General features: G+C 42.5%; 1 protein-coding gene across 1 annotated transcript in view; it reads right to left on the bottom strand.

Moving 5' to 3' along the window:
• Positions 1 to 24,631: 24,631 nt before the first annotated feature.
• Positions 24,632 to 27,920, bottom strand: part of SPTLC3 (serine palmitoyltransferase long chain base subunit 3) — a 50,669-nt gene continuing 47,380 nt past the window's right edge. The window contains exon 11 of the mRNA XM_063391536.1: positions 24,632 to 26,921. Coding sequence (XP_063247606.1) covers positions 26,808 to 26,921 — 114 coding nt within the window. The 3' untranslated portion in view covers positions 24,632 to 26,807. The remainder of the gene's footprint in view (positions 26,922 to 27,920) is intronic.

The raw sequence follows: 27,920 nt of genomic DNA, 5'->3' as shown, positions 1-27,920 counted from the left end.
GCCATGTGGCAGAGCTTGCCCCCCTGGCCCAGGGCAGCCAAATTTATCACTAAATTCAAATTATTGCCTAAAATAACAAATAAGGCTGCAGCTCACCCTGTGTGTACGCAGGCTGCTTGCAGTACCCAAACAGGTCTGACGGCAGCTGAGCACAGAGGAAGGAGGTGATCCTGGCACAGCTGATGGCTGAAAGAGCTGTAAATCACCCTAAGGTGTTGTTTGACTGAGGCTTGAATTTCTTGATCGCCTCTGACAGGTCTTGTCCTACGTACAGCAGTGTGGCAGCCAGCGTTTTTGAGAATTAAAAAAATATATAAAGAAATAAACAGAGCAATTCACACCTTCTGCACCTATGGTTTTCAACCCTTCACTTCTGCGGAGAAAAGATCACATTATTGGCTTGCAATTGGCTTTTTTCAAGATAGCTTTTGTGACTCTGGAGATCAAAAACATAGTAACAATAATGATAATAATGATGATGATAATGATGATAATAATAATAATGGAACCAGAAGGGCAGTTCAGGCTGAAGGACATCTCTGCAGCAGGAAAGTGGAAGGAGGATTTCACAGTGAATCCTGTGATGGTGGGTGAGATGAAGGCCTGTCTCCTAAAAGGAGGGTTTCCCTGTGTCCATTGCAGGAAGACCTTCATTCCTAGAGGTGAAGAAAATAGAGCTCATTTCTGGATGGCTTCAGGTTGTAAATGTCTCCTGGTTTCATTTGGGTGATTTAACACACCTGCAGCACAGCCTGTGCAAAGGGACTTGAACTCCTGTTATTGAGCTGCTGCACTGACACAGGTCAGGATCTGCCTATTCTAGTTCCACCTCCTGGAAAGGGGCTCAAGGGGCTTCATTCTATTGGTTTTGCTCAGTCAGTTCCTCTGCTTGGTAGCCAACACTTTGTGTTTCCCAAGAACTTTGTGCAGTGCTTTGTCAAGTCAAAATTATGCCACATCAGTGAAACATTTGGTTTGGAAACCTGCATATTCTAATACTCCAGTAATTAAATACTGAAGTGCTGAATTTACACTAAAATTTCTCAGCCCAACTTTGAGCCAGTGCTTTAGGAACCAAATAAATAATGATAAACATTCTCTTCTAGAAGGCAAGAGTTTCCAGGTAAGCACTGCATGCCACAAGTTGACATGGGAGGAAAAATGCCACATCATTAGAGAAATGCCACAAATCCTGTCATTAGAGAAGGATTTTATTCAACAAAGGTGGCAGAAACATGGAGAGTGAGGGCAAGTTCTTTACCTGCCATTTGCTTCTTTCTCTGAGAGCCTTTGGTACCCCAAATCTGAGCCTGATAACAAATGCTGTATTCCCTGCAGAGACATCTGAATGATCTGTGACCAGTCTTTTAAAACACACATTTTCTGAAATGCAGGGAAAAGGCTCTTAGGGGAAGGAAATCTTTGTTCTGCAGGAAGTGTGGCAATGTGCTCAGCCAAGGTGTTTGGCTGTAAGGAAACAGCAAGAGTAGGCTCAGAGTTACTACAGCAGAAGAATTTCTTAAAATGAAGAAATCATTTTAACTAGCAAATGTGTTTAATGGTTTTTATTAAGTTGCTGAGGTGTCAAATTATTTTCTCCTGGGCTAAGGATGGGCAGTTGGATTAGATGCTCCTTCCAGCAGGGTTGATGTGCAGGCTGTTTTGGTACCCTCCCCTAGAGCAGTGTTTCTCATAGCAGTGCCCATGCCTGAGATACCTCAGTACCTAAAATAATAATAATCTCAACACCAAATAGTGAGGGACTCCCTGGGGAATGGCCCAGCTAGGAGAGGACAGGAGTAACTGGGGAATGTCCCTTTAAAGGAGGGTGACTTTATGTCAAATAAGGCAACAGAGAAAGAAAACAGAATCTGGGAGCTCTCGTGAAGTACTTAATGCTAAGAAAATGTGCTCTGCTACCCGACTTGCAGTGTGCTGTCTGGCAAACAAATGTGCTCATTGCTGCTGCTGTCAGGCACAGTTTGGATAGCAACAGCTTCACCTGCTGTCCACACTGGGCTGGTGGCAGCTGAGTGGGCCTGGAGGAGATGGTCAGAGCACAGAGAGAAGCTGCAGAAGGGTGCCCAGAGAGCCTTTGCAGCAACTTGGTGGGTGCATGCCAGTAAAGAGCAGGCAGGGAGCACAGACACCCACCAGGCACTGGGGAAATCACACACACATCTCCCCTGCTCCTGCCAGAGGCAGGAGATGTTTTGGGCAAAGTCCTGTGGTTGGCTGGAGACACCGGGCTGGGCTGGCTGGAGGCTCCCCTGTACACGGCTGTGGTGGCTTTAGAGCCCTGCTCAGCACTCAGAGAGAGGGAGAGAGGGAGGGAGAGTGGTTTGAATGTGCAGCACTTTGGTACCTGCAAATCACTGCAGATCAAAGCAGGTGTTTATTCAAGGCAGCTGGCCTGTCTGTAGAAGATTTTCACTCCTCCAGTACCCTGAAGACAGCAGCAAGTGGGAACCACAGCGGCATGGAAAAAGCAATACCTGGAGCTCCACCTTGCTGAGCCAGAGGGTTACTTGCTGCTAATGAGCAATGAAGATTTTTCTTCTCTATTCATTAACAGCATCCTTGTGCAGTTGGAATTGGCTTCAGGAGGTGGTACAATGCTACATAAATCCTCATGGAAGGGTTTAGAGAGACTGGTCCAAAAAAGGGGCACACGTCACTGTAAACAGCACAGCGCCCTCGGATCAAGCAACTTTATATAAAGTTGCTCATTTTGTGCAGTTATATCACAGTTTATACATCCCCAGTGCACTTTCTTATACATAATGCCATTCTTTCAGAATGTGACATGTGTGGGCTTATTGTTGCTGTTGAAGCTGCTGGTGTTTCTTTCTGGATAGCCAACCATTCTGTCCAGCTGGCAGGGCAGTGGGGCCAGCTTCTTGCAGTTTTAGTTCCAGAGTCACCTTTTCACCAGATTAAAAACTCCAAGGCAGTTTCTAGCCCTAGATCCACAAAGCAGGTTCTTGATAAGGTTGTTGGCTGGAGAAAACAGGAGATTTGTGGCTGGGCCCACTATAAAAGGAAATTCTTCTCCATGATTTACAAACAAATGAACTTGGGTGCAGGCAGCATCAGCCCCTGTGTATGAAGAATCTTTTTACTGTATATGGACACATATACAGTATGAGACATATAAGTAGAGAGATCTTTTTTAAACAAGAAACCACTTGAAACAGAATGAGAAAGGGAGAGAAGGAGGCTGGGAAAGCAAATTAACCCTTTTTTGACTTCTGGTTCTTAAACTCAAGCAGCTTTTTAGTAGATCCTGGGGAGGGGGGATTTTCTTCTGTAAAATACTACAATTTACAAGTGGGTTTAACTACAACATGTTGCTTTTCGACTACAGACAGACAGGAAAAGATCCAATTGACACCTGCTTCAGAGAACAAATGGGACACAAAAGATGAAACTCATTTCAAAGGGTCTATTTGTTTGTCTCTTGTCATGGATTAAACCAGAGGGGCTTCTATTTCAGGATGGATTCTGCTCCCATTCCAGTCAATGGGAAAAAAAAAAAACCCAACCTATTTGAGTGAATAATGCAGAACCAGCCCCTTGGCAAAGAAAAGAGTTGGTCTTTGCTGAAGTTTTACTGACGATTCTGCAGTAAGGGGGGATATGGTTCTTCTGAAATGCTCGGGTTTGAAGCCAGATGTTTGAAATTTGAATATTCACACTTGCAGAACTTTAAACAGACCGATGAAAGTTTACTGAAAAACAATTGGGAATACAAGAATTTTTTTTTTTAAGAATGCAAAGTACCACAGTGCTTTTTAAAAATAGGTTTTCAATTATTTGATTCAAGTCTAACTCAATTTAGAAAATTCTTCCTGTCTAAAGCAATTTCTTCCTGTCTAAAGCAATTTGTGTGTGTGTGTAAGAACAGAGAAAAATTGCTGAAATTATGCTTTTTAGAAATTCAAACCAAAGGGGGGGAAAAAAAGAAAAAAAAGACTACCTCATTGCCAGCAGTTTCATTACAGGGCATAATGAGATGCCAAAGCAAAAGCTGCAAATCCTGATTATGCTGAACAGTTTGTGTGCAGGGCTTGTGTTTCCAGAGCCCCACATCACACGTGCCCATTGTTGCGCTTTCTGTTTTGGTCCTTGGGCTCGGGAAGGTCCCGAGCTGCTCTGCCTGCCCAAAGCAAGAGAAAAAAAAAAGAAATCCCTGCCATGAACATTTTGGCAGCACTTTGTTTCAAAGAGAACAGAGCTTTGTCTCCTTGCTTGCTGTCCTTTGATTTCCATGCATGTGGTAGTGGCCTGGGTTTCCAAATCCCTGTCCCTGCCAAGCAGCCAGCCAGTGTTTGTCCTCACATCCTACCTGCCTCTAATCCCCTGGAGCTGCTTTTAAAGTGTATTTAATCGCTGGGGAGGCTTTGGGAGCTAGAGCCTGGGCTCTTATCTGCTGTTCTGCTCTCACTCTGAACCTCACAATCACTTTTTTCCCCCCTTAAGGCCTTCAAACTTCGAGCAACTTAAGTGTGCTGAATTAGTGGGGTATTTTTTAAGCTGGCTTTGCTAATGATGACATGTACAGAGGAAATATGGGAGGCAAAGAGGCTCCAAGGAAGAAGGCAAACATGGGGAGCTGCAGGTTTTAACTCCAAGCTCCTCAGCTCTGAGCGCTCCAGCTTCAACCAAGGGGCCTGAAAGCTGAATTTGGGAGTGTCACCCCTGGTGGCATTTGCTGCTGCAGAGCACCCAGGGGACACTGGAGGTCTGGAGGCCACCCCTGTCAGAGGAGGCTGCAGAAACTGGACTGGGTAGGCAACAGAGAAGCAGCCAAACCCAGAACGTGTCACAGAGGAGTAGTTCCAGCACACAGGAGGTGATGGTGCTAACTCTGAATTTCCTGCCTTTTGTAGCCGGTGTTGTGCCCCTTCCAACCACATTAAAATGCCATTAAGGAATAATTTCATGTTAAATGCTAGGTTTTAACATGTGTTTACTCACGTGCTTGAAATCTGCTTTTTAAACTCCCGATTGCTCCTCCAGGCTAACAGACACAGGGGTTTAACCTCAGTTTAATTGTTGTAGTTTGGAACTGGTATGACTGGGGTGTAGCTGCCCTCTCCCTGCAGGCAGGGATGATGCAAACACAGTGTCTTCCAATCTGCAGGAATAATCAATACCAGGATACCTTTTGCTGTTAACTTCTCTTTCGTTAGGGTTTTCACTAATTCAGCAGTTTCAACTAAAAAATCCCCATATCCCCTCCATCTGAAATAGAGAAGATATGTGTAAACCAGATACAGGATATAAAAGGACTGGAAGGCATGGTCATTCCTGCTTAATAATGCAATTAGAGATGTTAGGTGTGAAGAGAGCCTCTGGATGTGTGTGGAATTCAAGCTGCTGACTGTAGATTCATAAACAAAAATAGCAATGGTTGAAGGTGCTGAGCCTGCAGCTTGCCCCAAGAATCCTGAGCAAACTCACCTATGTTACATGACTGCCTGAAAAACTGGACACCATCTCGGGGGGAAAATCAACCTGTAAAGGTTTAGATTGCTCTGGTTTGTCTCCTCCTTGTGGTTATCAAACCTACAGTATCTTTACGAATGAGTTAGGCATGGCAGCTTTAATTCTGTCTCTAGTAAACACACGGGCTCGGGATTTAAAAAATCCTCTCAGAAGCAGCAGGGCTACAAACGGTTCTGGTCTGAGTAGAGCATTGGTGTATCTCTAATGGCATCTACTGATTGTAGAGACCAGTATCAAGTCAAATAGCTGATATTTAAAGAAATAGAGGACTTGCAAGAATAACGTGAGAAGAGATTTGATACCTCTCCACTCCACTGACATTCTTTGATTGTTTCAGCAAAACACCAGACAACGCTTGCCTGGCCTTGCAGAGACTCCTGCTAGAGCTGATGTCATGAGCCCAACATCAGGGCTGAAAGGGCAAAATTCTGCCACTGACTGAAAATGATTTTAACAGTAAACTTTAAAAAAAGTCGACTAATTAGAAAAACTCACACACACACACACATAAACCTAAGAAGGGATTGCTAAATTTAGCAGGTAACCCAAAACTGATAAAGTTAAACAAAGCTGAAACAGAGATGTGAGGAGGGACCTAGGCAAAAAGGAAGGAAGGGAACAGCCATACAAGTGGATTGGAAAAGGTCTGGTAAAACAGCAACTGGTTTGCACAAAGGGAAATTACCTTTTCCATCCTATTGGACAGAGAGAAGGCAGCATCATTAATTGACATGAATTCTGGAAGCAAAGAGGACCATGCTTCTAAATAAACAATGCCTCACACCACAGAAATGAGTAGTGGGATTCAGACAGAAAAGTGTTGTAACCAAAGAACAAAAGATTTGTCTGCAAATTTAAGCATTCTTATGTGACCAAAATCCCTCTCTCGTATAGCATAATATTAGCAAAATCAGTGGTGTTCCATCTGGTTTTTAATGTGGAATGTTGCATTTGTTTCACATGGATCCCTGTGCAGCTCCTGAGCCTACTGACATTGCTTTTGCTTTCTTCAGCTGCCTGTTACTGCCCCAAAAATCGATAAACTGCAGGCTGAAAATCTCCTTTCTAAAGGATTTCAACCTTTGGAGCTCAGGACATGGTCATCTCAAGACCAATTAAAAAAAAAACCAACTAGTGATGGGAATGGAAAGATTCTGCATTGGACTTAATTATCTAGGGCAAGGAGAAAACATCCCTTTCATCCAGGAATTGCGTAATTGTCTATTATGGGCTACAGCCTCTGCTTTAAAATGAGTGACAAAACTCATACTGAAAGAAACAGAAGGATTTGACCCATGAGGGTCCGGACATTTTGGAGCATCTGATTTGCTGATGGTTGACAAAAAAGGACATGGGAAAAGCAATTCAGTACTTAGATAATATACTTGTAATGGCTGATAAGCCTCTCTCTCCCGCAAAAAACCCAAACCAAGCAAAAAACCCAAACCAAGCAAAAATCCTGGGCTGGTGCTGCCTGTCTCCACAGTGCTCGTGTCTATTTATGAGAGGAAGTCTGCTTGTTGACCAAGTGGAAGTCCAGGCCACACAGAGAAAATAAATTTTGTATGTCATTTTGGGGGCTTCCTTGAGCTCAGGAATGTGTTTATTTACATATTATTAAATAGAGGAACAGTATAGGAAATCCGGAAATAATCAGCACTCGAAAGACTGGTCAAGGCTATCATTACAAATAAAGAAACCAGGCTAAAAAGACCAGTGTGCTGGGCTGACAAACCGGATTTTAAATTAAGTTTTAGCTGGAATGAGTTTCTAAAGCTATTTTTAGCCTCAACCATGTGAGAAGCACATGCTCCATAAATACATTCCCCTCAAGAATAAGTTAATGGAGGGTGGGCTGTGTGGAAGGAAACAACCTAAACAATTCATTTAAAGTTAATAACTGAGTCAAGAATTTTATAGCTTTGTTTTTGAAGCATTTGTCATTAAAGTGTGATTCCCTTTTGCAATTACATCCATTCACACACCAACAGCGCATGGGGCAGTGGGCTGGTTGGAGTGGGGCTCTCTCAGCCTTCCTGGAGCTCAGCAAGAGGAGAATTGCTCAGCATTTTGGTGCAGCTGTGGTAGGCTCTGGCTCTGAAATGCCCCACAAAAGAACCTGCCTTTTCCTGTGCTCTTGCAGAGAGGGCTTTGGGAGAACCAGCTTGCATGCACAAAACCCTCCAGGCATGGCTTTGGAAAACTGCACACAAGCAGAAGAGTAAAGGAAAGAACAGTCACAAAATAATGCCCAGTCATTTTCAACAAATATACAGGGAGGGACCCACTGAATGCCCTAAACACATTTGGTCTTCCAAAGAAGAAGAGAGAACTTCCAAGAGCAAGGATTTGTGCAACAGAGTCTGTTTTCCCAGCTGCATCAGCAGACCTCACATAAAGGCCATAGCTCCTCTACAAACCTCCTCTCCTCTGGCAGAGATAAAGATGACAAAGGACTTGTGCAATTCAAGACTATCATGATGTCCTCAGTCTTCAAGCATTTCAGTCAGGGGATGCTCCTTAGCTTTAGAAAACAAAATAAAGAGGCAAAAATTAGGGAGAGATAACTGGAACTATGAGGCTTGTTTATTCTGGTTCATCCCCTGACCCAAGAGGTCACAGACCAGTTGATTTGGTGCTGCAGCTCCCTGGTTCTGAAGGTTGATGAGTAAATCCAGTTCTGGTACAGGAGCAGACATGGAGGACTTGGCTGCTTCTTCAAGGAAGAGGCATTTTGGTTGTTTTGTTGTTGTTGTTGTTTGGAAGTCACTGTAGACACCAAATTGCTGTTGTCATTGCTGGAGGTGACCCTCTGAGGGGTCTCCAAGACCATCTGTGGCCAACAGGGTCATGGAGCAGGAGCAGCTGCACCTCTGTGCTGATGAAGGGGCTGGAGGAGTTAGCTGCCTGTTCCAGTTCTGCAGATTTATTATTGATTTTTGTCGTGTTGGATGGGAGATGTAAAGGTTTCCCCCTCCTTTTTCATGACTGCTTTGTTACGTGGGATTTTCTCCGGTACATGACCCACATAAAGGTTAAAATAAATGCAGAAATCCAGAAAAGAGACTCCATTAGCTGAGATGGCAGTGAATTGTAGTTTTTGGCATGCTGAAGCCCGGGTTTCACCTCCCTGCTCTATATGTTCGTGTGTGGATCTCTGACCGTGGACTTCATTTTCTTAAACTCTACAGAGAAGTTTCTCTTTGGTTACTTCTACTGTGGACTACTGGCTTTGCTTCTTTTCAACCTACAGATCAAAGGCATTATGTAAAAACAGTGCAATTATGACTAAAATAAACACTTTAAACTCTGTTACTGTGATTTCATCCAGATTTTTTTTTTTTTCCCCTAGGTTTGTATTAACACTCATGTGACTCAATCAGCATTGGTAGCAATAAAATACTCATGATAATCCCCCGCTGATCCATCATTTGTACCCAGAAGACTTAACTGGTGCAACTTGTATTTTATTTCCTTTTTCCAGCCTCTGTCAAAAGTACATGCCCTTATGAAATGAACATGTGATACTTAGAAATCAAAAGAACAACTAATTAATTACATCCCACCTCCTCATATGGAAAATGGATCTAAACTAGCATCTAAAACACAATGTGTTTGCTTTAAATAGCCAAATGCTGAGGGACCAGAGAGATCTGTGGGGAATTTTTGGCACCATATGAAGATTCTTTCAGCCCTCGGATCCCCCACCCTTGAATTCTGTGGTGGGTTAGTAGGGAAAGGATATAAAAATGTGGAATTTTTTTTTAAAGGCTTTTCTCTTTGTTTTCTATTCTTCTTGGCTGTGCTCTTATATTTTAATACTGTATAATAGTAAGGAACAAGGAGGGTCATTCAAAAATATTTTTTAATCTTTATTAGAAACAGAACTGCCTTTTGATGCTGCTGGACCACATTTACCTACAAAGCCCTAAAATGGCTGAAGGAACTGCAACCATAGCTTCTACTTAGGGGTTTTGAGGGGTGCCCACACAAGTCTGAATGGCTGCTGGCAGTGGGGAATACCAGGCTCTCACTGAGTTTGTACGTGGTGCTGACCACTTCAGTATCGAGGCATTTCCCTCGGGTCCAAAATTAGATACCGGCATTGCTCTTTCCCTTCAGAAACAACAAAAAAAGAGGCTCTGCTTAGTCCTGACTTTTTCCACTTAACCCCCTGTCATTAAGGCATATTTGACTTTAATTTACCATGATGGGACAGTGTGATGAATTTAAGGGTTTTGGTGAGTGAGGAGGGGATGGCTCATGTATTAATAGCTCTGAAGTGGAACAGCAGCAAGAAATGGAGTGAACTTCGGTCTCAGCTGTGATGGGAGTTAGTTCTCTTCCTCCCCAGAGCACATGTACATTTGGGCTTCTTTATGGCTCTATACCTTGCCCTTTCAGACTCTGTTCTACTGCCTGCACCAGAAAAGGAAATCCAAAAGTCTGAAAAAAGCTTTTGGAAGGAATAAGCAAGGTACAGGGAATATGAGGTTTAGAATAGAAGGTTTCATAATTCAAAATTATGAAGGCTGCCCCATCTTATTGCAGTAGTTGGGGTGGATGCCTGTTTGCTCTTCCTTCCTCCCACATGCTGTACAATTCCAGCATTTATTGCCATTGGCACAGATGAACAACAGAGCCTCCTGTCACTGGAATTCATGGATTTCTTCCACCTGCCGAAATTTCTGTTTCTTGCCCAGTTTGTAAAGCATAATCCAACCCTCCAGTTTCCATGCCATGGCCAAGATCTCACATTTTTACAAAAAAGAACTCAAACTTGCTGCTAATAATTATTCAGGCTGAACAGATGATCCCAGTGCATATCCCTCATATCCCATATGGAATATAACATCAGACTATTGGGAACATTAATATAAACTAGCAGTCATATTTAAAAACAAGCAAACAACAATTAAAGAAAACTATAAAAATTAGAAATCTGCAGTTTTAAAAGAAGGAGAATGTGAATGTTGACATTAAAAAAAAAAAAAAAAGGCAGTATGAAAAGAATGACAATTTGCCTTGTATAATGCATGAAAATGTCTGGGCTTCTCCGCTGCTGTTTTTGATCTTGCAAAAACGTTCTCAGATGATTAGAGCAAAAAAAATCACTAATATAAAAATGCCATTTTACAATGCCATGTAATGTCATTAGACCATCTGCATGCTACCTCATGCTCCTTGATGAAGTTACAATAGAATTTTTTTTCTTCTAAAGAATGGGGAAAATGCAACTCCAGTAAATACTGTGTTTCTACCAAAATAAATGGATCAATGACATGCCACCCTGAATTATCTTAAGAATAATATCCAGCAGAAATTACAGCAACATCACAGATATCCAGACCAAGTATCTTAAAGTATCTATTATTGCTTGTTTTTATCTTTCTCTAAAGGGAAGCTACGTTTGACCTCTAAGAAAGGTCAACAACTTAATTATTGTACTCGAGACAAAGCTACTCTGTGCACAGGAAATGAAAGCTAAAGAGAAGCACTTTGAGAAGAAAGACGTTTCACTCTCTTAAATAAATGAGACCTGAAAAATTCAATATAGTTTTCATCCTGGCCAAGCCTTCTGGCTGGATGCTAAGTGATGTTCATTGGGTAAGGACAGGAAATCCAGGAGCCTTCCTGCCTTTGTGAGACAAGAGTCGTAGCAGGATAAATCTGCTTGGAAGACACTAAAAGAAAAGAAATCCATACAAGGAGGGCCCTCACCATCACAGTCCTTCGTCAGAAAGCCAGGTCCACTTGCTTGAGAAATGAACACATTTTGATTAAAAAAACCTCATTCACTTCCAGTTCTTGGGCACAGTTTGGCCCTCCTAGAAGGTTGCAACTGGAAGAACAAGGAACAGGGAGGAGCAGCCAGGCTCTGTGACATAACCCCTCCTGACAGAGCCTCTAACATCAATCCAAACACACCAAAACAGAAATAAAAACAACCAGCCAGGCAAAAAGGGACGTGCCACCATCACACAGGATAGGCACTGTGCTCTGGTGCTGAGCTAACCAGTCCTGCTCTGCCAGATTGTGCCTCTGGCCTTACTTTTGCTGCCACACACAGGAGCTACGAGAGGTCTGGCTGAACCTGGAAATCCCTTCAGTAAAAGTGCTGTGCTTTTTATTCAGGTCTGAGCTGACTTGTGCTGATCAGGCCAGAAGGAAGGACAGGTTGGAGCTCACAGAAAGCAAGGAAAGGTACAGCAGGAATGTGCCACATTAGGACTGCACAGGGAACCCAGCTTCACCAAAAAGCTCAGAAGAGGGATGCTATTCATCAGTGCAGGAAAGACATGAATCTTTTAACAAAGGCGGGCTGGCAAAGGCTGTAAATTACCAGCCACAAACCCTTTCCAGAGAGGAAAATATGGCACTTCCAGTGATTAATGCAAAGACTGCAGCCCTGCTCTGGGTAGGGGGTGTGAGGGTCTGCTTTACCTTTAATCACTCAAACATTCAGATAAAAACAATCTTGGAGTGTTCCTAGGGAGAGGGAATATGGGCAAGTGTGTAAGTGTGCACTGCCTCTTTCTAGAGCTTAACAACACATCCTTCCAGCATCTGTACCAACAAGCCAGAGCCTCCACAGGAGCGGCTGGATTGTCAGCAGCAGTGCGGCAGCGTCTGCCGTGGTCATCGTGCCTCTGGAGGAGTCCAAAAGAGTAAGGAAATCCCTCTGACCCCCTCCCTTTCGTCCATCCCCACCTGTGGGGCTGGCTTGTGGCTGTATTTCTGAGAGAACACGCACATGATGTGTTGTGGAATGAGATTTGAGCTATCCCAAACCGGCCCTCAGATCTGGGCCTGTGTAGAAGTAGATAAGCCTGTGGCGCACTTAGAATTCAGGTTAAGGTGTGTGCATGCATTAGATAGGACAGAGTCGAATCACGGTAGGTGCCTTAAACTAAGATTGTTTACATTCTTTTTCATGCTGAATGCCAATTAGAAAACACCTGCAACTGTAAACTATCTGAATCTGTATCTAACCAGCCATTTTGGGGATAAAAAGGAGAATGTATGATCTGACTGTATTGGTTGTACTCTGCGTTGTTCTGTCCATTAACAGAGCCCTGGCAATGCTGGCTGGCGTTCATTTCTGGCATTTTACCTGCTCAGTGATGACTCTGTGGGATGTTTTCAGATTGTGTTGCATTTTCAGACATCACACAGAACTTGGGAGCCTGTATTAGTTAGTAATGCAAATGGCAAAATTAAGGTAGGCGACCTGTGGAAAAATCAAGAGCATTCATGTGATGAGAAGCTATCCCAATCCCCATCCAAAGGAAAATTATTTTAGTTTGCACAGATAACAAAACTCTGGCATTTTTTACCATTTGAATACCTGGGAAATACTTTCTTACCTAAAAGGAAGGACAATATAAACTGCTCAGCATTTCATTGAAGGGTTTATGACCTTCAAGAATGCAAGAGTGAGTCTTTTCAATCAAACATCACCATTTATCCATCAAATCTTTAGTGATGTTTTGACTCTGATTTCCACAGGGCCTTGTTCCTTCCCTTAAAATTGGCAGAGCTGCCTTAAAACTTGGCCTCTTGTCAGGTAATTGGTGTGATAACTGGCAGCCTTCAGGATATTCACTACAAGGCATTTCAAGGGAGAAGAAACAACTTAAGTTCCAAGTTCAAAATCAGATACTTCTGCCTTTTTCCAACTTGTGGGAAAAGGGGGGGAAATTGTCCTAAGCAGGCAAATTTTCACTGAAGTTTACACAGTGGCTGAGAACAGAGTGGTCTGGCTAATGAGAAAAACAGATTACGGAGATGTAACACAAACACATTTTAGGAGGTCTGAGATCGGGTTTAATCTGTTCCTGTGCAGGCAGTGACAAAGCCCACAGCCTGTGTCGGGGCCAAGGCTGTCACAGGCACTGCTCCCAGGATGTGAACTGTCATCTGCACTCTTTGTTCTCAGATCTGTGACCCTGCATTCTGCTGCCTTAAAACACATGTTCAGAGGAGTCCTCTTTGCCAAGGGTTGCAGTTTGCCTCGCAGACTTGACCTGTCTTGTTTATTTACCACTCTGGCATATCTGCAACTTTTCCAGCAGCTGATTCATTTATTTTTTCTTCTTCCAAATCCTTAATAACAATAATGAGCAGCCTGGGGGCAGGAACAAATCATTGCAGGACCTTGATGAAGATACCCTCCTGATACTTTTCTGTTATAACAATTTACTCACTCAATATGTGCTGCATCTTGGGTAGTGACATGTAAAAATTATTTTGTACCACCATTTTTATGATCAAAACTATACAGAATGGTATCATTTATGTCACCATCGCTTGAACTTAATGTCAGCTCCCTTCGTGCACCTGATTTTTCTTGCAGTTGTCAGAAGTGACATCAGGTTCACTGGCCTGGATTTCCTTGGGGAGCCTGGGAGAAAGGAGTCACCTCATTCTAAAATAATGAAGCACTTGCTCAGTTCTAGTTTTCCAGTTCTCTGGAACTTCTCTAGTAGCTAATGAAGTAAGAGGGTTCCCAAGAGATGGTATAAAAAGTATATAGTATATAAGAATATAAATTATATAAGAGCTGTATATAAAGTAGATGGTTTATAAAGTAGGTATATAAACAAAAGACAAAAATCTCATCCTTGAGGCTCAGACACAAATGTTGTAACACTTGTCTCCAGCCACATCAGGATGGAAATGGATAATATTTGTTTCTGTGGATTACTAATCTCTCCTGGATTTGACTCTGATGTACTCAGCTTCCTTAAAGGTGCACTGGATTTCTGCAATTTAAGTCCACCTAAAATCTCCAGTGGCAGACTGCTGAGTGGAGCTGACTTCAGCAGCAGGCTGAGGTGTCTGGATTGCCAAGTGCTGCCTGCTTTCCACCTGTTACAGCAAATTTCCTGCATTTCCACTAAACTGTGCCCCAGCCTGTGAACAGCAGCACGACTGACCTGAACTGCAGGATTTTACGAGACCTCCTAAAGCAGGCAATTTTACCCGGCTTTGAGTTTCATTAGGAAAGCTTTGCTCCAGCTTCAACCCTTTTTAAGGGTACCAGGGCATCATCACCTGTCAAACCTGGAGACAATGATCCATCCTTTAGGAGAACACCACTGCATGGAGGCACCACTAAGAGAGTCTTTGACAGCAGACAGGTTCTCCTAGCTTTCTGTCAGCCTAATTTTAAAGGCTAACCTTTAAAATTATTTTAGCACAGAAAAGGAATGGTCTCCTCTTTTGCACTTGTGTATTTTAGGCTGTGCGTACATGGAACCATTTTAATGGGACAGTAGAGTGGCACTGATGTCACAGAGTGCCTCTGAAGGTCTGACAGATAAACAGATGGCAAAAAAGTGAGTTCCTAGGCAGTGAGGAGCAGCAGTCAGTGGATAGAGCTCTGAAGAACAGCATGAAGCATGCCCTGCAGTACATGCAGCTATGTCCAGTTGACATTTCTCCCATAAACACCAGAGAGAAATTTATGCTACTGAAAATTGAGCCTGTCTTTGACATTAAAATAATCTGAAATAAAATCCTAAATTGTGAAGGAAAAAGGGTATTAAACATTTATATCAAATTAGGAGAAATCCAGCAAGAGAAAGCTTTTTGGATAATGAGCTGTCTTTAATAGACTCCCCATAGACTTAGAAAACACATAGATTCAGCTGCTTTAGCTCATTCTTGTGGTGGGGGGGAGAAAAGAAAAAATACTTTGCTAGGAGTTAGAGATCCCTCTTGTCTTTTTTTTGTTTTCTTTTTGTTAGGGTACCTCCCATCTGTTTGCTCAGGATATTATTTTCCTTTCGTCAAGAAGTATGGTTTTCACAGATATACTGTTTACATGGGCGCAGGGTCAATCTCTCTGCATTTTCTTCCACCACTACTCACAACAGAAAGAAAAGAAAATTGCATAATCACAGAAGAGCTTTCACCGCTGCTTTTAGGGCTGATCCAATATCAGCAACCCTCTTTCAAGAATAACTCCCACTCTCAACACCACTGATGTAGAACTGGTCTTGATTCTTCGTTAAACATCCAGAGGGCCAGATACCCTGCAGGACTGTGTTAGGGTAGAAGGGAGCTGAGCTCAGAGAGAATTTGACCTTTTGATGGGTCAAAAGTTCCTTGTGGTTCTTGCGGACTCTGAAGGTTGGTTGCCAGAGGTGAAGCCTCAAGTGCACCTACAGAGACAGATTCCTAAACTGGAGAGGCAGTACCAGCTCCACGTGCTTCCTTTTCACACATTTTTCTTTAAAGATTTATTCAGAGGGTCAAGGTCTTTGATGCCTTTCTGTAAATCAGGGGCACTCCTGTTCAGTGATTATCCATTGCAATATCAAATTGATTGGTTTGGTAAACAAGAGTTTGTGAGGCATCCCAGTGCTTTAGAGAGGGATGGAGAGCTCCAGCTGCTAAGGTTCACTATAAATAAATGTTTACTGTAAAAAGTTCCTTCTAACCCTTACATGGCATTTCAGGACATATCCCACGTCAGCTTAAACCTTTTCACTGATGCTCCTCAGCACTGGGCTGAACAGTGACGCAATAATCCAACCAGACCACTCTGATTCTTGGCGTTTCACACAACACAAATTTGGGAGCACCAGGTATGACACCCAGCAAGTGCAATCCAGCGGTGGCCAGGCAGGGACAGCCAGCCCCTCTCTCCAAAATGACAGCAGTGGTGTCCCACCCCCACTTCCCCTCAGGTGTGTTATTAGGTCAGGAGTAGGAACCACCTGTAACAACAGCCTGCTTCAGCTAATTTTACTGCAGTCACACCCCACATCTTCTCTGACCTAACTGGGTGCAAGCTGTCAGCAAAAATACGCCGGCTCTCTCCTGCAGTATTAATTTTATGAGCCGTACAGGTATTATTTCAAAAAGATGGAAACCGGTTAAAAAGAACATGTCTTTTGTCTCCATTAATAACAAGGAGTGGAATTTAATGCTGATGCATTTGCTGCCAGAAGAGTTTCTTCTAAAGTACAAAAAGCCACTGAAAATCAATTGTTTCATTGACATAGGCCAGAGAACTTGAAGAGGCTTTGCCATGCCCATGGGCAAATGCATCAGTTTCTGTCCTTAGCCCACGTCTTGGGCTGGAGCAAACAAGCACTGCAATTTATACCAGACATTGGAGAATATGAATATTTTCTTTACTACTCAGCTCCGGGAAAGGATAATTATTATAAGCTAAACCAGATGAAAATCTGAGGATATTTTATGATCCACTTTCATTAAAAAAACCCCTCAAAATAAAAATCTCTATTAGCCTTAGAACAATGGGGCCAAATTCACACTTGGGGTAACATGACTGACATCAGTGGAGCAGTACAATTCATCTGGCCCATGGGATCTACTTGAAAATATAACATACTTTCACAAGGATGACAGCCAGATTCTGGGGAGAAAATCTTTCTATACCAACTAATTTGGCTCTAAAAAGACAGCACAGCTGTACAAGCAGCAATCCAGCGGGCTGGATCTTCAAGTGCAACTCTGCTCACATCTGCACAATAAAGTTCAGCTGTAATCACGTGAGAATTTGGTCAAGTGCCTTTTCCAGACCAAATGGGAGGTCAGAGTATAAGTATTATTAGGCACCAAAATGGTACTTGTGTGACATTCATAGAAACAAAAAGAAAGATACTGGGAGGTAGAATTAAAGAACAACCAGGTAGCCAAAGATCTAAGTGAAATGCTGATATCCCTTGCTAATCCTTTCTTATCCCGTCTCCTCTCTCTCCCACCAAGTGGACTCCTGAAGCATGTTAAGCTGCAGGGAGGATCAGAAAAAAAGCAGGAGGCTCTTTTGCTGTTTCTGTCGTCATTTATTTATTTTTAAACAGAAAATTCTTGTCCCTTGCAGTGATGACGTTTTAATGAATCCATCAATCACTGCAAACTCCAAACTAGAATCCTACATAAAAGAGACTTATTTGTAATACGTGACCTAAGCCCATACCTTGTGAAATTAGTTCTCAGGGAGACAATGCAGGTCTTTCACTGCTGTCTCCATGGAATCATAGATGATTAAGCTGGACAGGGCCTTGTGGGACCCCAAATCCAGCCCTGTACACCTAGCATCACTTTATCCCTGCCTCATTCCCCTGAGTGCGTTATCTAATCCTCTGCTGACTGATTGTGACCCACCCTACAACTTCTCTTCCATGGGCAAATTCCCATTGTGTGTTGCCTAAGCAAGCTCTTGATTGCCCCTCCAGGTCTTCAGCTCCCCTGTGCCGATGAGTTTTAGGGTGTTTGGATCCAGGCTATCTCCTCTCCTCCCAATTATTTGAAGTCTTTCAAAATAGCCTTTTATTTTTCCTGGTTTCTCACCCATTTGCTGTGTACATCTCGGTGCTGCAGGCTCTGTTTCAGCACACCTCTGCCACCATGCAGGGCTCCTCAGGGCATGTTCAAAGTCGAATCTCTGACTCTATTTTCTTGCTGCAATAGGCAGCAAACTTCATTAATCATGACTCAGTTTTTTGCTTCTCTTTCTACCCATTACAATTTGCTTTCATTTCATTTGCACCATTTCTCTCAGGTTGATGTTTCAGAGCTCTCACATGGTGTTTTCTTACCCCAGCATTGCTTTTCCTTGTCACCTGCCTACAAGATCTGAGCTTACTTCTTATCGCAGACTGAGAATACTTCGTAAGTGGTGAGGTCAAGAAGATTCCCCCTGCCTACTCTTTTCCCCCACTGATGCAAATCCTTAAGATGATCATGAGGATAAAATCCAATTTAGAGAAGACCCTGACTCCACATTCAAAACTTCTGAGCTCTTCACTCTTCAGTGACTGTTGTTTTGGCTACTGGTGATTTAATCTTAGGTAGATGAGAAACATACTCAGCGTGCTGGATCCATGGGTTGCTCCATGGACAAACATTCCTGCTGGCTTCAGAAGCATCAAAGAAAGCAGTTCCTGCTCCCTCGCGGACACCAGCACCATCCATGTTCTGAAAGTTACCATCACCTAAACTTTGCAATGATTTTCTATCACCTGCCTGCCTACTGAGGTGTTTTTATCTATAGCTTGGTTAAATCAAAGCAAGCCAGTGTAATGGAGATTTGTTATTGAAATGGCTTAAGCAAAGCCATGCCTGCAGCCTTGTGGGGTGACTTGACAAGACTCAGACCAGGAGATTGTTACAAACAGCAGTTTCTAAAGCAACTGGGCAATCTTGAACTCAATGATTCCCCTTTGCCCTTTTGTACTTTCTTTTTTACCACTGGGTAAAGTGTTTTCACTGACTGCATCTACTGTCTGGCCTGACTGTCTCAAAACTAAGGTGGGCTCTTAATTTTTAAGGAACAGATAGAGACCAGAACACTTATACTGTATACAAAGCTTAGATGTTATCACACAGCTGAACTCCTTCTGTGCTCACCATCGATGGCATCACATAGCAAATCTGCAATTAGAAAGTGAATCACAATTCCAAAACCTTTAGGAAACAAAAAATATCTTCATGTATTGGGACCAGGGCAGAATGAATGTTTTGTTGTCAGTATTCCTTTCTTATTTTGGGGTCCATTGTCCCTTGCTATATTCACCAACAGAATATTTCTTTACCCATCTATTAAAACCCAGCAAGAGAATCAGACAGGGCTCTTGTGCCCTTTCCTCCCTATTGCACACTTGAAAGCTGCCTTTACTCACTGCAATCCTGGAAGGCAAGGATCACGAGTAGCCAAATGGAGCCTGATAATTCTCAGAGGAATCTGCTTTAGCTGCTTGCTTCTTAGCAGCTTCCTTCACAGGGCTAGTTCTGAGGAAATGTAACTTTTGTACTAGCTTATCATTTTCTGTTGGGACTGGAAGAGTTGTGTGGAAATGAAAACTTAAAGCATTGTCCTCTCTCTGTTGGGGTTGTTCTTCACCTGTTCCCACAGTATCACTTGTCCTGAATAGAAGACAATCCTTAATTCCACCAGTTTTCCTCATTTTCTTTGCCCTTGGTTCACATCTAATGTTCCTACTCATGGAAGAACAAGGCATCTCTCTGCTTTTCAGCTCCACATTGTTCCTCCCATGTTCCGAATCACCAAGGAGCCTGTGTGCTGCCATGGACACCCCTGCCCATGGACACTGCTGGTGTGGTGGGATCTCCTCTCCCTGTTTGGGAAAATCAGTCTGTCTTTTATTTCCCCCTTCATTCTCTCCTGTGGAGTCTCCATCCTGGCTGTCTCCACTGTCTTGTCATTTGGTCTTTGGGGGGTAGTTTCCCTTCCTTTCTTCTTTGCCTCTGAATTGTCTTCCTTCTCCAGTTGAATAAATTTGTTGCTCAGCTTCATCTCTCCCACACTAGCTAATTTCATCCTCTCTCCTGCCCGTGGCTAGAGTTGTCCCACGGATATCCCTTTCCATCTTTTCATTCTCAAGGCCACCTTCTCATTGAGGAGCTGTGTGCTAGTGTTGCTTCTGCTCTCTCCTCAGGGTATTCCTCAATCACACCCTTGAATTCCTGTCTCAATTTCACGTTATGCCCACTTGTCTTTTTAGCACTGGCATCACTTCGTCCATGACTGTGGTCAAATTGAGTTCCATATTTACCTACCTTCCATCTTGTGCCACAACACCCTGATGTACAACTGGGAGATTCTGCAACCATCCATCATCCTGTGAACCCTTTCCTCTTTTGTTCCTCTCAAATTATTCTTCAGAAGAGCCTAACTGAAGTAGGCACCAGAATTCCATGGATCCTTGCTAGGTGTATTGGTTTTATAATACATGTTGGAGAAACAGGAGGCTCTCACAAGCTGCTAGGCAATAAAAACCCCTGCAACATAATCTTGTTGCAGATTGTTGTGGTTGGACATTTTATTGAAATCCTGGATAGTAATTTGCAAAAAAAAAAAGTTGACATGCAGGATTTGGATTTAATCTTCACATTTCCACTCAAACTGTGGCATTGTTTGAACACAACAGCTTTGGGATCCTGGCAAAAGAGTGAAACTGTCCAAGCTGTTCCACTCTGGTTTGAATTATCTCTCTTTTTATTTATTTGTTTCTAGCTTTAAAGCCTGTGTACTTTAAAAATCAATGAACATTATATTAACAAGCAGACACTAATTACATTTTAATAGACTGGAAAGGCTTGGCTACAAATCTTTGACAAGATAGATTCACATTTTTAAAAGCTTTCTAATCCAATTGGCATCATAGTCATAAGACACTGACAAAGCCTGCACAAATGGAAATGTTAAAGGAATCTGTTTACCAGAATTTTTTTTATATGATTTATAATTAGTCTTCATCATTGTACTGTTTCATACACTAGGTCTGGTAAACAGAGCACTCGTGACTTTTACAGGATTAATGGAGACATTCTGAGAGGTGGAAATTAAAAGATCACTCAGATAATAGCAGCATTTCACTCTTGCAGCTCTTCTCATCAGTTCAGCTTATTGTTTTACAAACAAATTAGGATTGCTATCAGAGTTCTACAGAGGGATAGAAATGAGGCAAGGAACACTAATGTGTCTCATCTGCAATTGCTTAGCAGAACAGAGGCAGATTAGAACTGGGTCTCTTGTATCCAGCTTAGAGCTCTAATGCTTAGGTTACAGTGGTTCACTGAGCAGTTTTTAAAACACTGGAGTGTGCAGTGGGAGTCAGAGAGTTTGTATCAGGATGTTCAGCAATCAGGAAATGCCAAAAGTGTTAATAGATGGTCCTGGAACTATAAAAAATATCATGCCTCTTCTGGCCACTCTGTCTGAGAGTAGCTGTGTCCTTGGTGAGAGGGTTGCTGGAAAAGCAGCTCCCACATGAAAGCAGGAACCCCAGCAATGCATGGAACAGTTTCTGCACAGAGCAGGGAGCCAAGACATCACGAGGGTTGTGTGGTAACAACAAGGGGAGAGCAGGACACAAGAGGACCCAATCCTTGTGTCAGAGCGGGCTCCAGGAAAACACTCAGGAGAAGCTGTGCTTTTGAAATGTCCCTGCTGATTTTGTCACTCCCGTGCATTCCAGAACAGCTGCTTGAGAGGTGAACTGACAAGGAACCCTCTTCAGATGAGGCCAAGGATAAACCCATTTATCCAAAGCCAGCCTGTGCCAAGGAACACTGCTTCACTGCTGTGTCATGGACCATGGCTCAGCGGGCCCCTCCACGCTGTGCTCTGAACTGCTCAGAGAGAGATGCCAAAGATCAGGGCAACAAACATGGCACACTGTGGCATGAGAGGTAGTTGTGTACTCCAGGAACTGGGAGATACAAAGACTCTGGTCCACCCACAGGATACCAGAGTAAGCTCACGTCCATAGCAAATTCCCTGAGAGAATTTCAATGGAAGCAATGGCAAAGCACCATTGTTCCATCACACACATCAGCATTTCTCTGTTACAAGTGCTTGACTCGTGACAGCTGATCTCCTAGACTTCTATAGAGTCCTGCTTTCCTGGTTAAATCTTCTGGTTGAGCTGAATCGTCAGAAAGAAGCTCATCTACTGGAGCGACCTACAGCTGAAATCCTGCATCTGCACAGGTGAGGACAGACTGTCATGCCTGTTCTGGAGCCACATCAGGCATGCCTGGCAGAGCAGCACAGGCAGTCCCAGCAGTGGTGCCCAATAAAGGCATCCCAGCCATCAATGATTCTGTGCACTCGTCACTAAAACAATCTCTGAGTAATTTCCAGCATCAGCACAGCTTGCTGTAGCTGGTGGCTCAAGCAGCCCTGGCCAGCCCTGCAGCACAAGCTGTGGGATTTGGATCTGTTGGTAACAATTAACAGGTTTGGGCCTTAGCACAGCATCTGGCAGAAATGACTCTCTGAAAAGGTTCTACAAACAGAGTACCAAGTATCAGGGTCACCTGCTGTGGCATCCTATCTACCCTTCCTTCTCTTCATAAACAAACTGGAGCAATGCAGCTGGTGGGATCTCTGTTTGCCTCCTTCAAAGTCACTATTTTGATACTAAAGGGCATATTTTCCACTCTTCCACCTAGCTGGTTAAACAGATTTAACAGCTCCTGCAATGCTTGCACCAAAGGTTTCTGTATACAACTGGACCTACCCAAGTCTCCGGGTCTACCACATCTCTCCAGGCCCTGTGCCACTACACTTAGGCTTTTCATTTGCTTAGCATGTGATAGAAATGGATTTATCTTTGCTTCCTTATGCCCCTTGTCAGTGATGTGCTGCAAGTGTGGGAACTCACTCCCCTCTGCAGCAAGTGCTGAGCAGCCAGCCTGACTCAGAGCCCAGGCTCCTGCTCCCATGGTGCTGAACTCTTATTTTGTGTGCTCAGGTGGACGGTGGTTTTGGGACCATCCTGAGAAGTCTGAAGCTCTGCCTCCCAAAGGGATAAAGCGAGTTCTCACTACCTTGTGACTGATCTGCAGGGAGCACAAACCACCCTGGATGTGTGAGTAAATGAGGGAAACACCTAGATGCTGTCTGTGAAGGCATCTGGAGGCTCAAATGTTCAGCTGCCAATAATGGCATGATATCTGCCACTTCTCAGCTGGTGGTGTGGTTTCTTTAAAACTTGGTCCTGATCTGTGTTTTAAATTGAAGAACAATTAAACTTGATGCACAAATAAAAAGCAGATCATATATTAGAGAATCTCTATTAGATTTTGAAGCAGGCTAGAAAGTACATAAACACCTTTAGTATAGGCTGCTTTTCTTACACCACTACTTTATTCCCTGTCTCAGCAGGACAGGGAAATATGCAATACACCTTCAACCAAACACATTTTGGAAAAAAAAAAGAACATATAACCCAGCTGAAATCCTACCTTAAACAGATCCACTCCATGTCTTGTTCCCCTGTGAAGAGCAGCAGCTGTGAAACAGTCCAGAGACACCAGTGTTCAAACCCCTCTGAAACAAATGCAGGCAGCTCACCTCACACTGACAGGTTCCTCTCAAAATTGTGCTAGTTTTAAACCAACAGTGCTGACTTCAAAGCAAGACTTGACCTGATCTACACTTGCAAAAATGACAGAACAAGCCCATTCTTGGTTCCACAGCTTGGGCAGCTCAGATTCAGTTCAGCATGGAAATTTGGCACCATCTGCAGAAAACTTTTTACTTGAAAAGGAAAGAATAAAGTCTGCAAGAGCTGATGAGAATACCAGGAAAAGCAGGCAGTGAGGCAGTGCCCAGAGAGCCAACAGTTGCACTGCAGCTGCCTGGGTGCTTTCCCCCAACAGAAAATATCAGAACAGAGAGAACAACAGAGAAAGACAGAAGTGGAGGGGGGGAACCACCTTGACAAGTTTGATGAGGAGAAAAGACTCAGGAGAAAAGACTTTCTAAAAATGAGGATGGATAAAGGTGCAGGAAAGGGCAAACAATCTAGTTCCTCTATCAAACAGAAACTCTGGAGTTTTCCCATGTCATAAAGGTCAATCAAGATTTTACATAAGGTAACAGGATGCAGCGTGCCCACAAAGTTAGTGTGGTTTTACTTACATTTCCACTGGATTAAAATATGACAACTTGAGCATTTTTTTAATTTATGGAAAGCAGCGCTTCAATACCTTCTAAAGCAACTACAGAGAACTGTGTTTTCCAAGAACATGCATGCCTGAAGAGGCAGCACATTCTAGGAAATACATGATCCTGTGCTAGGGGTCCAAATTCCCTAATGGGTATTTAATCAGATTTTTTCAGACACGAGCTAAAATAGAATCTTCAAATGCTGATCCGTTCTAAATCTATTAAAATTGAAGTAAACCAGGAAAAAACTCCATACTGTTAGAAAAGCAAGTGCCAGACTATAAACCTCATAGGGAAAATCTAAAAGACTGAAGTTCCTGGGAGTTTTATTATTGCGCAAGTGGAGCAGAGATTTCTCCCTGACTGTTCCCCAAGCCCAGGGGCAGTCAGCCTGTACTTTCTCTAGTGTGTAAGGGATGGAAGAAATCAGAAGAGAGCACATAATAAATCAACTGACAGTCTCTAAAAAATAGCTGTCCTGTCTCCTTAATATGAGTGAGAGTAATGTTCTGAGGGCAGGAAGAATTCAGCTTTAGACTGAAAGCATTCCCCTATTGGGGTACAGAAAGTGATCACTCTGTAGTTTAATCAATCTCAGGCCTCTCTTTGAGAGAAATAGCGTGTTGCCTGCAACAGCACGTGTAATAATGTTTGCTGAAATATAAACTAGGGCTGTATACCCCGAGATGGAAGGTCAGAAGTCAACCGAGGATCTGGCCGCAGATGTTCAGCAATAGAGATCAAAAAGCAATATATCAAATCCAGTACTTCTCCTCAAGGAACAGGTTGCAGAAGCTTCTCAGCCCACATCCTTTCACAGTAAGTGCACTCGCCCTGCACGTAACAAAGCTGTGCACCACAAACTGCCAGCTTTCTCCAAGATGAAGTTCACGTTTACTAATTTCTCCTCGTCCTGTGCTCAAGTATTTAAATATTTACACAGTGAGTTTGCTCTTATCCACAAGCACAGACCCCCTGAACCTCTGCAGTGCTCCTCAAGTGCGTCTACCAGAGTGACAAATCACATGACACACCACTTAGTCCTCCCCCAGCCCTTGATGAACATTTCCTAAAGCCGACATTTGATATTACGGAATGTGCTGTAATCAATTCTTAAAGTTATAGCACCACTGGATTTTTATTAACTTGCACAACAACAACGACAACAAAAATCCAACAAAAAATAGGCCCTCATAATCAGTCAGCCTTGTTATATCCTGAAAGCTGCTTTAACAAGCAGGGAGTAATATAGTGTAATTGGTACTCCACAATTTAATTGTTCTGTTCTTAAATCTAATATTGCAGCTGTGGGTTAAGTTTACACCACAGCTTTCAAGAGAACATGAAAGTGTGGTACATCTGTGCAACAGAAAGCTAAACATCTCTCCTCTGATGTGTTTACAATGACATTTGATAGCGTGGAATTGTTTGGAGTTCATTCTTAAAGCTGCAGAACTGCTTTTCAACACTGGGAGAAAAAAAAAAAGGAAAAAAGGCTCCAATCTCCTTCCAGCAACTCAGCCCACACAATCCTGATGCTTGTGGCTGCTGGCATTGCAGGGAAACTGCTGGCTGGAAAAATTCCTTCAGGTAGCTTTGAATATTTGTCACTTGGGCAGTGGACAAGGGGACAAGGGCATCTTCCTCTTCAGGAGGTACTTTAATACTTTCATATACTTTCAGATACTTTAGTAATTTCAAATAATTATTTGAAAAACAAACGATTCAAACAAAAACCCTGGACAGAACAACACCTGACATGCATAAACCAGACAAAAATATTTCAAGAAATGTTATTTCATGGATGACTGTAGCATGTATAGAAATGGTGGCGTTTACTATTTAACAGGTGGCAGAACTGCTTATGGTATCTTGAACTTCACATTCTGCATAAGTAACAGCTTCAGCATTGTATACTTGTTAGTGAATTTATGAGGCCCATAAGTAGTTCAAGAAACTTAGGAACAGGCCTATAAATGTCATCTGCAGTTTGTGAACTGCAAGTATCTGACTGTTTTGATCAAGGTTTTTACGGGAAAGTTAAATGTTTATTAAAATTATTTACTACTGCCCCACAAAAAGGGAGCAAGCCTGCTGAAGTAAGATGGGATAGGCTGTAGGTCAAATGAGTTGGCAGAAAAACATTTCTGCTTATGTCTAAGCCCAAATTTTTGTACAATTCAAAATTCAGAGTGCATTTCGGTGACTGAGAAAAGGTCTGTGGAGAGGAGGAATTTTTCCTTTCCCATAACCTGCTGTCAGAAATACCTGATCTCATCAGACTACATTTCTTGTTCTCAGCATTAGCCTTTTTCTAACACTTTCTGTCCTTGGAGAAATGCATGATAGTGTAACTTAGTTAAAGAGGTCACTTTCTGCTCATTCCTTTGTGGCAGTCCACACCGGTGTCTCGATTTATGCTCTTTAACAGATCAAAGTCAGTCTCACTGATGAAGCTCAGCTCATTACACTAGAACCTATTAACTTTTAAAACTTTATTATTGCAGTCACAATCAAGACTATCTGAAGCCTCTTCATAAAAAAGGGCCATATCAAAAGCTGTACCTTAGCAACTGGATCAGTGGATGCATTCGTTCTGCATCAAAAATACCTTAAGAAGGACAGATCTCCTGGGGAGGCAAATCTGTATCAATATTTCAGTCTCTTGAACACAGAAATCTGATACAACATGATGCAACACCCGAGCTTCCCCTCCTTTCAATTAACTGAGAAATAAAAATTGTCCTTAGAAGGGAAGAAATGCATTTGTACTGTTGGGTTTTCAGGTTTTCCGCCCTTTCATAGCATCATAATGTTCTCTTCATGGGTGGAAAACTTAATCTTCAAGTTCAAGCCTAGATTCTTCATACAGTTCAGGATGAGATGACTTGGAATACCGGGAATATTTCAGATGTAGAAAATCACCCAATTCATCCAGAGCATTCAAAACCTGTAAGACCATGATACTTTGTCAATTCTATTGGAAAAGTAATGAAGTTCCAGTAACTTCTACTTTACAAGAGAACAAGGAGATTATAGAAAAAAAATCAATTTAGGAAAATTTAAAGGACAAATGGGAGAATTTTGCATTCATTCTACAACAGTGAACATCAGTGCAGTTGTAAATGTACAGCAGCATCTATAGGAAAGGAATTTACTCCTTCAGTAGGTTATGGTTTATTAGTAAGTACAGTAATTGAGCACAGATGAAAAAAAATTACTTTTTCCAAAAGCACAGAGAGGTAACAACCAAGATTAAAAGTTATCTTTGCTTGTACAAAAGAAACAGGTGAGGCCATACTTCAGTATTCTTGCATAGCTCCCAACTCCCAAGACTGGAGTTGCCAATGCATTTTCTTCAGCTCACAGTGCTAAGCAGAGTCAGCATAAATAGTCTGAATAATTTAAGATAATTTTAGTGAATGCTGTTATTTTATATATCACAGGGACAGATAATTTTTGTTCATTAGTACTGTAATGCAATATGCCGAGCTGTTTCCACAGCTCTCAGTGGATTCAAAAAGTACCCAAGGAACTCTGTACCATAGGGAAGCAGCTCAGATATTTTGCAGCATCTGACCCCCATTCAAGAGCAGCCAATTTTTTTACATGAAAAAAGGAAACAGCAATTTTGATTTTGAGCCTGTTTCTGTAAAGCCGCTAAAACAAGCTCATGATCAAAAAGAAGTCATTTAGAACAAAATGAAGTTATTTAGTAATGGTTTATGCAGAAAGATAGCTTCCAGGTCATTAAGGAATTTATTCTTGGAAGCTTGCCCTTTCATGGATCTTTCCTCTTTAGTTCCAGGCTGAGATACAAAAAAAAAAATTTGCCAGGGGGAAACATTTTCATTGTGCTCGTTACCTGTTGTTACCCTGGGTTTAGGCACAGTCACAAAGTGTTTTGTCCTAAAAGCTTTCTTCCTGCAAGTAACTAAACTCGGGGCAT

This window comes from Prinia subflava, chromosome 2 (assembly GCF_021018805.1).
Source record: "Prinia subflava isolate CZ2003 ecotype Zambia chromosome 2, Cam_Psub_1.2, whole genome shotgun sequence".
Lineage (NCBI taxonomy): Eukaryota > Metazoa > Chordata > Aves > Passeriformes > Cisticolidae > Prinia > Prinia subflava.
This window is presented reverse-complemented; position numbering and strand designations above follow the sequence as displayed.